Below are 14619 nucleotides of genomic sequence, written 5' to 3'. Positions count from 1 at the left end.
AAAAGACGTCTTTTGCCACATACACACATAAGCACACATACCATGGAATATTTGGATTTCCCACAAGATGAATAAATGCATCAAGACATCATTTTATTGAAGATTTTGTGTCAAGATGATTATATATATATATATATTTAGAAGCTAAAGAGGGCACCGAATAAAAACATGTTTACTCTTGGAGGCATGTAAAAGTTTTAGGCGCGCCCAGTAACGGAGATAACGCTGACTCTCTGAAGTAAACCAAAAATGACTCATTAGCTCTGACAATATTGTTCTTTGCCTTTCAAGCAAGGAAACTCGATGCAGTGTTTTCCCTTTCGCAGCCCTCATCCCCAAGGTCAGAGGAAACTCAGAGGGTTTGATGAAAAAACGCATATTCTCACGATCCCAAGGGGGGACAAGCAAGACAAGACAACTTCCTCAAACACTGTGAGGCAAAGTCCCTTTTTACTCCGTCTCTGAGGCAGGGAGGTGACCTTTCCTCCTGTGATATGTCACACTCACCTGAGGGCTCTGTTCTGTCATACCGGTCTGTGTGTGTGCGGGGTGGGAGTGGGAGGGGGCCCACGGCCTCTCCACATGTGCGCTGCAGGGACTCTATGCAAAAGATGACACAAAAAGGTTTCACCCATGTTTTTGTCCTCCTTTCTTTTTACTGTCTCTTTACAAGATTTCAGATATCTGTAAAAGTGACCGCTTCTTTACTTTAAAAGGTTAGATTTAAATAAAAATGTTTATAAAACAAAGCAATAAGGTGATTAATTACAAGTGGGCTACAACACACTAAGGAAAAGTAAGGATAGTTGTAGTAGGAGTTTCATTGTGTGACGCACAAACAGTGAAGGTGGAGGATAGTAAGTAATGTTGAGTGAAAGGATGGGGGCTCAGATCCCTCTCTGATGTTCTTTCTGAACTCTGACCCCTACCTGGACCACGAGGAAGAGAAGAAAGAGCTACAGTCCAGATCCTGTCCAGCCATTAAGGGCAGAGACGGGACACATCATAATCGAGGGCGAAGAGGAGAAAAACGAGGGCAAAAGAAACAAGGTTGCATCAAGTGGAGGTCAAAGCGACGTCTTCACCAGAGGCGCAGTTCAAGGATGTCCTCACGAATAAGCTTGTCGGATTGAAAGAAACTGAATGCAAACTCGCACGTGAGTGTATTTCCTCTTGTTAAATGTGTCGCTTTCTTTCCCCTTGACGTCTCCGCAGGCACTTCTTGTTCAAGACGTCATCAGGGACCACCCCGCTCTTCAGCAGCTCCTCCCCCGGATACCCGCTGACGTCGGGGACGGTGTACTCTCCGCCGCCTCGCCTGCTGCCCAGGAACACCTTCTCTCGCTCAGCCTTCAAGCTGAAGAAGCCGTCCAAATACTGCAGCTGGAAATGCGCGGCGGTCACAGCGATCGCAGCTGCCGCCCTGCTGGCCATCTTACTGTCCTACTTCATTGGTGAGTGGCAACTTCAGCACTGAACGTGTAAAAGAAATTCATCTCAATTGCGTTTTATAGCAGTAGCCTAATCTGACTTACACATTAAAATAGAAAATTGACTTTAGTTTGAGAACATTTATTCAATGGCAAAAGCTATCTTGCATTATGTAATAAGTGTTTTGAACAAAATCAGTGGTGCTACTTAATTATTGGCAAGACCTACTTTGTTCAACTTCCATCTGCCAATTGTACAGCATTTAGGTTTACATACTGTAGCTGAATTTCCATCACAAATGTGCGCAAGACTTTGTTCATATTCCTCTAATGTCAAAAGAAGACAATTTTGCAATTACAGTGTTTCCATTAAATGGGAAACACAATTAAAATCACATGGGAATAAGTTGATAAGTCGTTAAAAAAAACATGCTGATCAATCATCATCCAACCACTTCCTGTTGTCTTCTTTGTCTTTTCTTCCTGTAGTAACATCCGGTTGTTGATCACGTGACTCGTGTTGGGGAAAAAAAAGTGTTTCCATTTTCACTTTTGCAAAGTAAACTATTTTCTATAAAACCGAAAAACCACTTCATCCTAGCGCCAAAATCTTTTAGCAGAAAATCTGAGTTTTTACAAAATTGGCGCGTTTACATTAAGCAAATTTATTTCCGTAATTCCAATTTCCACAATCTTATGATCAGTGGAAACCCATCTTATAACAGTCGCCCCAGATCTTCTGGCACGGTGGGTCTTCATCTCTCTGAAAGACCCAATAATGTCCCATTTTCAGTTTTTTCCACCTGATATTAATGTGAAATGTCATTGTTTCACAAAAAGTCCATTATGCCATTCACTTTAACAAGGTTCTCTGAGCCTTTAAAGAAAGAAACTTTCCCACAGCATCACAGATCCTTTACCATACTTCACAGTGGCTACAACATATTGTTTTCATGATGAAATTCATCATGTGTATTTACTAAAAAGCTAAGTTTTTATCACATCTGACCAAAGCTACTGTTCTAGTTAAACTCTCAGCAGAGTTCAGCAAAACGTATGTATTCATGTTTGTGAATGTAGGACCAAAAGAAAAAAAAAAATTGTTTTCTGGCAAACCTCCCAAACAACCAGTTGGTGCGTGGATAACACAAAGCAGTTGTTTTAAGGATCAGGTTATCCAAGTATAGCACTTTTTTTCTTTTTTTTTTTTTGCGGTTCGCTGACAATTGCTAATTTTTTCACCTCCCTCACCATTCTGCTCACTCTGCGTGGTGACAAGATAAACATGGGTCCGCTTCCAGCTTTGTTTGTCACAGTTCCAGTTTTTCAAAACTTTTGAACGTTTTGCTCCGACTGCAGATCTGAGCGAGTTTAATCGCAGAGCGACTTTCTTCGTGCCGTTCAGAACGTCTGCGTTTAACTGGATGGCGTATTTTCTTGTCTTACCCATTTTGAAGAGCAGCTAACAGAAGCTCAAGTTTGAGTCGCGTGATATTTATTCATTTATTATTTATTTTCTTTTAAACTAATATTTCTTAGCATGTTGATTTTTCTCTTCTGGATAAATTACACAGGTCAACAGCCAAACAAAAAACAACTGGGGATTTTCGGCTGTTTCAGGGTCATTTTGATGAGCTGAATCCAAAAATCACATTGGTTTTGCTCAATCAGGTCAACTTTCTGAGCTATGGATGCAGCATGAGCATCAAAATGTGTCGCTTGTTCTCATATCTGGATCGGTTTCCTGAGAATCTGGATCAGTGAGTGAAGAGCAGGAGGAGAGACTCCATCAGGACAGAAAAGAGGCGGAGACGTAATGTTCAGTTCACGTGTTCTTACCCTTATCAGTGTTTCTTACTCAATTTACAGAAATCCAAGTTTGTAACATTTAGTTAATAAACGCTGTTAGAGGACAATGTTTTTTCTCCTAAAACCTTTTTTGGATCAGAAATATTAACAGAAATGGCACAAAAATGGGATTTTTCTAAATCAAATTGGAATAAAAACCTCAACAGATTGAGAAAAATGGATGTCATTTTTGCAAAATAGTCCTAATTCAGTTGAAAAAAAAAAACTTCCAAAAAATACTATTTTGCAACCCAGTGTAAACTTAAAGAAAAAAATTGGCTTAAAAAAAAAAAAAAAGTGTGAGATTGCCCTGCGGCAATAAAACAATAAAAAAGCGACTTTATTTTAAGGCTTTTTACACACCAGTTGTGCCGGTAACCGGATGGTGCTGAATACAAATGACCAGCATGCTGCAAAAGTGAAAGAATCCAGCCTCTGTCACACATGAACACCTCTTTTATTTCAAGTTCTTCAGTCCAGCTTGTGTTGTGCTAACCTACAATCCTTCAGCTTTTGCTTTTATTTTTTTCCTCCCTCCCACGCCGGAATAAGAGAAGAAGAAAAAAAAAAGTGTCAAGTTAACGGCCCGCTACAAACACCAAGCAGAGTCCGGGGCGTGTGAGCTTTTGTCGCTTTAGCTTTGTTGCGCCGCTCTGTCAAAATCGGCCTCAACAGATGCCTCGGCCTCCGCTCAGTCCTGGTAAACAGCCACTGAGACAAACACACACACACACACACACACACACACACACACACACACACACCGCAGAAATAACCAAGACTGTTTGTCTGAGCAGGTATCAGTCTAAGTGGGGATCCTAACAGACCCAGCAGGAACCTGGATGTTTTTCACTGATCTGAAGCCAGCGTGCGATACTTGAAGGAATGGCAGACACTCAGAGCGCATCAGGAAGAAAATCTGATGCCTGTCTACCGCTGGATCCGCAGGAAGAAAGAGAAAAGTGTTGCTCAGTGTGGGTGTGTGTGTGTGCGTGCGTGTGTGTGTGTGTGGGAGTATGCGTGGGCATGGATTTATTTATTTTTTTGACCTCCTTCACTGGCCGAGAGAATGCAGACCTGTGCTGTTTATCCGTCGGTGTGAGAGACAGAGGGAGGCAAAAAAAGGAGGATTTGAAAATAGAAGGACGTCTTTATGTGTGTCTATTTTAGAATGCGTGTGTGTGTGAGGAGGTGTGTGTGAAAGGAGGCAGATGTGCCACCGAGCCCCTGATTGGCCTCTTACCCCAGAGACCAGAGTCAACAGATGGGTGGATCTTAGGAATCAGAGACATCAGCAGAAAGAGAGAACCCCTCACTGACTCCACATTAATTATTAATATAATTTTACATTATTCATAGACAAACCTATAGCGTACCTTTTTTTTTGTTACTCTACAATTTGCCTGTCATAATGTAGCACGTTGCAAAAGTATTCATATCCCATATTCATATTGCGGCCATCGAATTCGATATGTGTCGTTTCTGATTTATGCGACGCTTGGTGCTGAAGTAGTTCATTGTCCTTCCTTTTTACAATTATGCACCACTTTGTGTTGGTCTTTTGTTGGCAATTTTAAAAAAGAAATAAAGAAATGTCCAGTCCAAGACTCGATAGACTGCCTCAAAACTAGATAGGCTTTTCCAAGACGGGTTTATTTTGGCCCCAAGCCGACTGCCAGTCTACAACATCTAGTCGCAAAACCAGAATGCTAATCCCAAATTAGGACTGCCTTACAGTCCTTTACTGTTTTATGAAAGATCTCTGCAGAGGGAGAAGTCATGCACAACAATCCTTGCAAAACATTTCTCATTTATTTACATGAATTACGTACATATAGCGCGGCACTCAGTCCCACCTTTTCCCAAACGGGGGATTGGTGTACAGTCTAGCGGCTAATCGCAAATTGTTGTGTCTTTGGAGATTTGGTGCAGCGTCACATAGGAGAGTCACTTTCTATTGATTTTCTAACATCAAAGACTTTGAGCTGACCTCATGTGGACTGGAAGACGACGGGCGTCTGCAGCATTACCATTTGGCTGTGGGGTGTGAATACAACAAAGCAACGTTCTCTAATTCTCCAGATCCCCCCTCCCAAAATAGAAAACGCATTAAAATTAGTGAATGAAACATGACAAAATGTGGAAAAGTTTAAGAATAATGAATACTGTGAGTTAAACACACACACACACACACACACACACGTATATGCAGGTTTGCGCACAGACTCGTCCACTTTTGCGAGTGTTTGTGTGGCCCCTCGGAGTGCCCTTGAGAGCGGTGTGCCTCCTCCAAGGCAGATCAAGGCCCCTGGCCTGGGGCACGCTCACACACACACACACACACACATCCATCCCCCTCTGATTTCTGCCCGGTCACACCGCACTGGACAGACACGTACAGAGCCACACAACCGCCACTGGGATGGTGAAGGAAACCCACAGATACCCCAGGCCAGACGAATATTTCACTTCTCTGGAAGTGCACAGTATATTTGCTAATAACGACAAATGGTTTGTTTCATCAAAACATATAATTCTAATTATTAAACGTAGAGTTAATTAGAGAAATAATATGTAGTGTGTCTGTTTCAAAGACTAATTGCTGCCTTTATTTTATTTAATTTTTTTTCTTCTTTCCCAACATTGCAGAAGGGTTTGTGTGCATGCCAGAGAAACCCTTTTAACAGCAGTGCCTGTCTGTCTTAATAATTAGTAGTATTAGCTTGTCAGCCAAGCCAAGAGATTACTTTATTATTAGGTGTATTTATAGCACAAACAAGACGGCTAACAGACTATCTAAATACAGTACACTGTTGCATTTTTAATAGGATCGAGCTCGTCCGATAGTTTCTGTGCATTCTCGCTCGTGTTATCTGCCGGAGATCTGTGCTTTACCAACAAACCTAATTGTCCACCTGGATACAACTCAGTAGGCAGAACAAGGCTGGAACAAGAAGGTTTTGTTTTATTGTATTTCTTCTTTTTTTTTTTTGCTTTTGCTCTGTTGCTAACTGTAAGGTCCCCGTTCAACTGTAGGGAAATGTTTTGCTCGGGTGTTTTGTCTGTGCCGAACAGAGCGGTAGCGGTGCTGCCAAGCCTGAAACCCTTGTGTTTACCTTGCTTTTTGTAGCGTTAATCGTGCAGCGAGTTCACTACTCATAACAGGGAGTGGGGGGTACGGGAGGGGTTTCTGTTTTTTTTTTGTGTGCTTGTGTGTGTGTGTGCCTCATTTGTGTATGATGCACGTATGTGTGTGTGCGCCGGCCCAGGCGATCGCTGCTGGGATTTGCGCAGAGCACCCAGAGCCATGCAGCGTGAAGAGGACCCCTCTGAGGCATCCGCCCAGGAGCCCGCTCATAAATTACATCAGGACACATGTGCCTGAGCAGCACTTTTCTGTTCTGTGTGCGTGAAAGTGCACACGATGCGCGTCAGTCCTTCTCTGCTGGAACTCGACGTAAACTGTGTGCGTGTGTGTGTGCGTGTACGATGTTTCACATCACACTCTCAGTCTGAATTTCTTTTCCTCCTTATTTTTCATATCCACACCTTTTAAAAGTATTCGTACACCCTTTAACTTTTTTCACATGTTGTCATGCGACAGCCGCAAACTTCGACGCGTTTCCCTGGGATTTTTCGTGATACGCCAACCAAATAGTGATTTTTGCAGATGGATATCAGAGTGCTGTGTGTTTCTGTTCATCTCCCCTCTTTGCTCTGATACTTCTAAATAAAATCCAGTCCAACCCATTACGTTCAGTAATCACAAACCTATCAAAACATGGGGATCCATCGAAACTCAGAGGCAGAGATGAGATTAACGCAGCACAAATGAAGAATAAAGTGATTTGGACAAAACAAACTGTTTAATCCATCTGCAAATTGATTCTTAGGGGAGAAAATTAATGATTTCTGCTTGTTTATTTCATTTTGCACAAATGAAATGCAGATCAAAGATATTAATGAAAAATAATAATGCGGGAAGAGGTAGATAAATTGTACAGAAAAAAATATGTAACTCAGTAGTTCATCAGACAATTATAAATTTATGAGATACAATCAAATAGAGTAAAGACACATCTACAACGTACTAATAGGGATTTAACTGGAATATGTAACCGTGGAAGAAGTGACCATCACAATTCTTTAAGTGCAGTTTTGCTTTTCCAAAGGTCGAAGTCAAACAACTGACTTCAACCTGATCTGATAGTTGACACAACTAAGAGCGCACTGCAGCCACCATGAAACACGGTGGTAGCCGCAGCATGCTGTGGGGGTTCCTTGTCCCTCCCAGCACAAACCCGGATGGAAAGCTCTAAAAACGGGCCGACACATAGGAAACAGATTCGGTTCTTTTAGATTTGCTTCACAGTTATGCTCTACTGTAAAATAATCTGGCCAAGAAGCTTCCCCAGATGCGCCGAGGGACTTTTCTGAAAGCTGTGCTTCAGGTGTACAGTCGACAACACTTCTTTGAGGCACTACCCTGCTGCTTCAGATGGAGCCATGGGATTGAGATAAACATACACACATAAACTGCAAAAAGAAAGAGAGAGAGAGGGAAAACGAACTCTGAGTTTGTTCGTTTCATCATTACAGCATTACAGAGAACTCAAGAGGACCGGCAGACGTACTTCTTCGTTTTCGCTCCAGACTCCAGTGGAGTGTGGCCTTCCTCTTTTACCTGTGAAGGAATGACTGAACGGATGGAGAGAGGAGGATAAACGAGAGTGCTTGTTCCTCATTCCCTCGGCGTCTTGTTTGCTCGCTCCGCGTGGAGGACCCCTGCCAAAAGGAGAGGTGGTTGCTAGGATACAGGTGAACGGTTGGCATATAGGAGAGGAGACGGGTCCATCATCGTGAATGGCAACCCGGAGAATGTAAAGGAGGGCGAGGGAGAGAGAGCCGGAGAGAGGGATGAAACGCACACCGGAGGTCAGAGGTGAGCGTAAACACAGATAGGAAATGGAGGACAGATCGCCCCGAGAGCCAGACGGGAAGAGGGTCGCAGGGCTGATCCGCAGCTGTCTGCTCCCTGAGCCGTGAGGTCACAAGATTGCTCAAGTGTTAGGGATGTGTTGTTTGCACTGCAGAGGGAAGAGGAAGATGGTGGTGATGGTGATGATGATGAGAAGAAGGAGGACGCCTAGCGTGAGTGACAGGACAGGCCGGGTGTGGAGAGGAGAAACCGGGGGAGAGGCAGACGGAGGAGGAGAGATGAAGGAGAACGCGGCCTCCCGAGGGCTTCTGTCACCTGGAATAACTGTGGGACTAATGTCTCCTAATTGATCACAGCCAGCAGAGAACAGAGGGACGGCGACGACGGCGAGACGAAAGGACGGAGGGAGACTGCAGAGGACGGGGAGGGGAAGAAGCAGTTACGTCAAAACAAGTTGGGAAGGATAAAAAAACAAAATAAAGGAAGGAAAAAGAATAGGAGCCTTAGAAGACGGAGTGTGTAAACAAAAAACAAAAAAAAGGTGTGATAGATGACAGACTTGTCAGGCTAGTTGTGTCCGGGTGGACTGTTTTCACATTCCCATACATATGCACACAATCCCACACACACACGTACAGGTGCGCCCTTGACTTCCATGAGTAAACTCCTGCTAGCGGGCGCCGGTGTCACCTTTTGCGGGAGTGTTTCAAATGAATGTGCGCGCGAGTGTGTGACTGGTGAATTTGTCCGGCTCCGTGGCGTACCCCCAACATGGCACCGTCGCCGCTGATGAATGAGAGGAGCTCCTACGCGCGCGCACGAGCATTCACACCACGTATTTATTTATTCTTTTCTTCTTTTTTTTTTAAGGCTTCTCTCTCTCTCTCTCTTTCTCCCGCCTCCTCCGTGTGTTGATTAAACAGAGCCACACGCGCACAAACACTGTCATCGAGTGTGACCTTCACGCCTTGAAGCCGACCACTTCCCATCCATCACCGCCGTCTTGGCTGCTCCAGACTGATCACAATCGCTTACTTGCCCCGCCGCTCCTCCCGGCGAGAAGTGCCTCACTCGGGCGAGTTCCCATCACCGTTTCCTTCCCGTAATAACATGCTAATGGCTTTATCGTTCACAGCTGTGCAGTTAGCAAAGTAAATACATAATAATCAAATTCATATCCGCAACTCAGAGGTCTCACACACGCATGCTGGGTTAAGCAGAGCAACTCAGTCAAGTGTAAGAAACAGGAAAAAAACAAACAAAAAAAAAAGATTAAAGATGAACATTTCTATTCAAAACAATACATATATTACTAGCTAGGAGAAAAAAAAGTCTTCATTGTATTAAAAGTGCATTTCAAAGTATTTTCAAAGCAAATAACTGAGTTTGTTTTGGTAGGTATGCATCAATATTAATGTCCCAGTTATTATAGGTAGAGCCATAAACAAAACCTCGACTCCTCTGAGTAGTTGAGCTGAAATATTAGGCAGCATTTGGTCAGTCGTACTATTAGCATAGTATATGCTTACTGTCCCATATGCTTGGCAATGGGACAGTAACGACCTGATCATAATTTTGTAACAAGAATGCCATTTTAAGTAATTAGCTAAATTATATGTTATATCCTAGTAGTAGCAGCTTTTAATAAACCGTTAACAATGAAGGTACATCTCTGATGGTAAAGGAAACTGATATTTAGGCAATGTCTAGCTACTAAATAACTACAGAAAAACGACCGAGAAGCAACGACTTTTTGTTGGATATCAAAAGCAGATTAACTGTTTGTTGGTGAAAGTATAGCAAGATTTTAACAGCAATTGTTCATTTGAGAAAAGTGCCCAAGTTTTGTTCATTTTATGCAAATTACTAGTGTTGTTGTTTACAGTTACCGCTCATAATAAGCTATTTATCAACACCAGAATTGTAGTTTTTGCATAATGCGATGCCATTACTAAACTATACAATCACCCTTAAACAGCTGTTTATCATTAGCTATTAGTAATGGAGTAGTCTACAGACAGTCATCTGTCAGCATTCCGTAATTTGGCAAGTTATTCCAAGTAAGTAACAGTTTGTTTTGAGAAATAAGCAATAGTTTAGATGTTTGACAGCAAAAGTGTAACAATTGTTTAATCTTGTGTAATTAGCAATGTTATTATATGTAATCAGTTGCAGTAGCAGGTAGTAACAAGAAATTGAGAACAGAATAAAAATGCAGTTTTTGGGTCATTTTTAGTCACTCCTGTTATCTGAGTAATTACTGCTTATGCTGCATTTGAGAAGAAGATATGTAATGTGATAATAGTCCTGTTGAAAAAAAAAAGACCAAATTGATAACGTGTTTTTACACGTTTCTAAAATCAACTGGTTTTTTAAAGAGAAACACTTAACTGTTTCAATTTTATCAAGAGTTTTGTCAGTCACATAATAAAATTTTTAAAAGCTGATATCACCAAATAATTGAATTTCTCTTACTGCGGTAGTATCCTATTGTTATTAGAAGTCCAACTAAATAATATTTTCTTTCAAGCAATTTTTTAAATTAAATTTGTCAACTTTTCAAGTTGAAACCTCTGTAGCTGATATTATCTTCCCTTTTTTAGTTGTATAAAGAAGCAATAAGCATTAAAGAAAAAGTGCAACCACTTTGTTAAACGCAAAATTTTTATTGCCTTTTATTGGTATTATTATTATTATTATTATCCTCTCAAGGTTTCAGCCAAAAAGAAACAAAAAAAACAAATCTCCGGAATATGTGTGTCGGGTAGCGGAGCTCTGTCGGGTCCGTGGCTCCTCTCCAAAGCCGGCTCCTTGACCCCTCCGTCCCCTCTCACGTCGCATGCGGCTTTCCTTCTGCTGATCCAAGGTGGAACAGTGAGAGGTCAGGATGTGTCGCTCATGCCAGCGTAGGTGTCCGTGTACATGTGCATCTTTGGCGTGTGCGTGCCACGTGTTTTTTTTTTGTTTTTTTTTTGGAGGTGAAGGCACTGCTGGGGCATATGGCGGGACGTGGGGATCGGGGCATACGGATCTGGACGTGGAGCGTGTGTCGGCAGCAGCGGGGCCTGTCGCGCTGATAAAGGTTAGGATCGTACGGCACGCTGCCAGTCCAGGAAAAAGGGGCAGGGCACGGCGCAAGGTGCTACACCATCTGCACCGCGAGGGATAAATGGGTCATCTGCTCTGGTCAGGGGATACAACGCAGGGGTGCACAGTTGTTCTGGGTTCTAACATTCATCTCTTGACTTTTACTTTTTTTAGATAAGTTTGGAGGTTTTTTTTATTTTCCTTTGCTTCTGCAGTTCTTACACCAGCGTGCCTCAGCTTGCTTCATTCATTTATTTCCTAATTCATTTTTTCATTTTCCACACGTCTTATCTGGGCCCGATCGTTAGTCCAATTAGGGCCCCACGGCGCTCAACTTGTTTCTGTGTTTAAAACAGAAGACGAATGAAGATTTTGTTTCTTCCCCACTTGCTTGTTCTCCGTCCCTTCCCTCAGTTTCTTTTCAGCTCCTCCGTCTCCCGGCCTTCCAAGACGCACTCTGTCTTTTCATCCTCACTCATTCTCTGCCGCTTTCTGATGTGTGATAAGATAGCATAGTTCCTCATATCCTGTTTCTAATACAGATCGATGAGAGGGAGAGGACTGGAGGTGGGCTGGGATAAGGTGAGGCAGAGCGGCTTGATGCGGGGAGGAGGGAGGGTCACGGAGCAGATATGTGAAAAGGAAATGAGGATTCAGAAAGGAGGACATCACTCAGATGCACATCTCTTTTCATTTAACCAATCACCCACACACACGCATGCATGCATGCACATGGCTACAGCCGTGGTGGTGGGTCCTGTCAATATTTCAGTGCCGGTAAAGAAGCCATTTTTCAGCTGTGATTTACTAAGTTGCTTTCTTCTCGTTTTGTGCAGGTAAGAGCTGCCAGCAACTCGCATAACCTTTTGTGTTGCAGTCAATTACAGTTCAGTTGCATCAGCTGGGTGAGGAGGTCCCATCGGGCCTCGCAGCTTTGCGCGCTTGTTGTTAATACCGTGCAATTTGCAGCATGCATACGCCGATGCACACACACACACACACGCGCGCGTATGTATACGCTGGCAGACAGTTTGTCTCTCGGAGTCGATGTGACCCCCCAAGGGCAGCAGGCAGCCGTCAGCCGCCCCCGTCCTTTTGTCTGAGACTCTAACTGATCTCAGCGTCTTCAGAGCTCGGTCGACAGAGAGGGCTGCCTTATTTATAGGTTACATGAGTGGATTTCATGAGGTAAATTTTACGTAATATCCCAAAAGGCCTGATTGTTGAGAACCTGGCCCAGCGTGTTGTTTTTTTTGTTTTGTTTTGTTTTTTGTTTTTTTTTCCTCCTTTCGTTCCTCTGATATTGGCAGCAGGAAACGCTGCTACTGGAGAGAAATTGATTTCTGCATTTCAGGTCTGGATAAGCATGGAAAGATGTTAATATTTACAAAGATCATTCCCAATCGCATCGTCTAATGATTAGATTCATCGATACATCTGTCTATCTGTCAATCAGTCTATCCAATCATCCGTCCATCCATCCAATCATCCATCTAATATCCATCCATCCATCCATCCGTCAATCAATACAATAATCATCCATCCAATCATATAATCATTCTTCTGTCCATCCATCCATTCATCCATCCACCGTCCCCGTTCCATTCATGTCTATCCTTTCTTACCCCTGCATCTGTTCATCCATCCATTTCGTCAGTCGGTCTCTCCAGGTGAGTTCTTTTAGTTTCTGTGTGCGTTTGGTTTAGGCTGCAAACAGACATTGAACCAGCCAAGAATAGAGAGCCCCTATGAGATATGAAGGAAGGGGTGGAGCATTGGACCAATTAGAAGCCAGGCCGAGAGTGGGAGGGGCCGGTCTGCGCTACAATTACCGTCCTAATTGAGGTCAGAGTTGTTAATTTACTGGTGAATTAGAACAGTTAATATGCATTTATCTGGATGGCCAGGGGAGAATGAAAACATGCTCTTCGTTTATGCGCGTGTGTGTGTGCGTGTCTGCGTGCGTACGTGTGCTCTTTGTGTAGTTTTACATGCAATGCAAGAGATTACATATAAATACATGCAAGAGGCCGCGCTGTATCTTTGGTGCAATTAGCAGCATCACAAGTAGTTCAGTTGGATCAGCCGTGCAAAGAGGCAGCAGCAGAAGAAAGGCGAGAGACGAGAGAAGAGTTTGAGCATTTCCACGTTTTCCAGAGAAAAGAATGATGATGATGATGATGATGATGATACAGATACAATATTTTCCACCTGGTGGACATGCAGTGCACAAAGTCACTTCTCTCTTTCGCTGGCTCTCTTTTTCTCTCCCCCCTCACTCAAGCAGAAATCAATTTACACCCTTTAACTTTGAAACATACAAATATCGCTGGGACATGCGCAGGTGAGCTGGATTTGTGTCATCCTCTGATCTGTTACAGGATGAAAAAAGCCGGTAATTCCCTTCTTGGTCATCCACGGGGGAGGAAGCTGTGCCTTCATCTCTGCTTCGCATCTTCGCCGCATCATCTCTGGTTTTCTCTTTTTTTTTCCTTCTTTTCCAAGAATTCTCCACCACTAACCTCTCTGCCAGCGCACGATCCGCCACCTCCTTCCTCCCTCATCCGTACCATCATCTGTCTTCTCTCTTTTTTTTTTTCTTTTTTTTTGTCACAGGACCCTGTGTGCCATAGCTTGGTTTTTTTTTTCTTTCAAATTCTGCCTTCTGCGGATGATACAGGCAAGCACTTTGCCTTCCTGAATTATGAATCGGAAAAACATAAAAAAAAAAAACTCTCCATGAAGTAGCTGATCTATTTTTAATCCAACACGTTTGCTTGTTATACCTGCTGCTCAGTGATCTGCCCCCGTATGCCTGTGTGTACACATGTGTTTTTTTTTTGTTTTGTTTTTTTGTGTTCATCTGTTGAGTTGAATACATGAAGAAGGCAGAGCTTAAAAAGAGAAACTCTTGCTAAGACGGTCTGAATCCCCTGTTCTCCCTGTCTCCGTCAGTGGGATTTGAACTGAGATGGGCTTTATTGGCGCTGCACTTAATAAATGCAGCTGGAAAACAGTAATTATAGCAATTACAACCAGCAAGAAAAATGCTTAAAATGACAAAGCTAAATACATCAGTTTCTGCAGGGTTTTTTTCTTAAATTATGCTCAGACGTCGTCAGACGTGTTGCTGTAACCATGGAGGTGGAGGATGGTAAAGACGATAAGTGTCTGGTCTCTCTTGGTCTTTCTTGTGTCTTGCTGCAAAGAAACCTGTTGACGGAGTTTGGAGCTTTTGTCACGGAGGAGTAAGTGTGCCACCTGTTGGTCAACCTTCTTCTTCTTCCTCTGCTGCTGCTGCTTCCTTCCCAAAGC

General features: G+C 43.0%; 1 protein-coding gene across 1 annotated transcript in view; it reads left to right on the top strand.

The window, feature by feature from the left end:
- tenm2a (teneurin transmembrane protein 2a) overlaps positions 1-14619 on the top strand; it is a 296883-nt gene that overhangs the window by 226129 nt on the left and 56135 nt on the right. The window contains exon 6 of the mRNA XM_016672797.1: positions 1216-1454. Within this exon, the coding sequence (XP_016528283.1) occupies positions 1216-1454 (239 nt within the window). The remainder of the gene's footprint in view (positions 1-1215; positions 1455-14619) is intronic.

This window comes from Poecilia formosa, unplaced genomic scaffold, assembly GCF_000485575.1.
Source record: "Poecilia formosa unplaced genomic scaffold, Poecilia_formosa-5.1.2 Scaffold66, whole genome shotgun sequence".
NCBI lineage: Eukaryota > Metazoa > Chordata > Actinopteri > Cyprinodontiformes > Poeciliidae > Poecilia > Poecilia formosa.
This window is presented reverse-complemented; position numbering and strand designations above follow the sequence as displayed.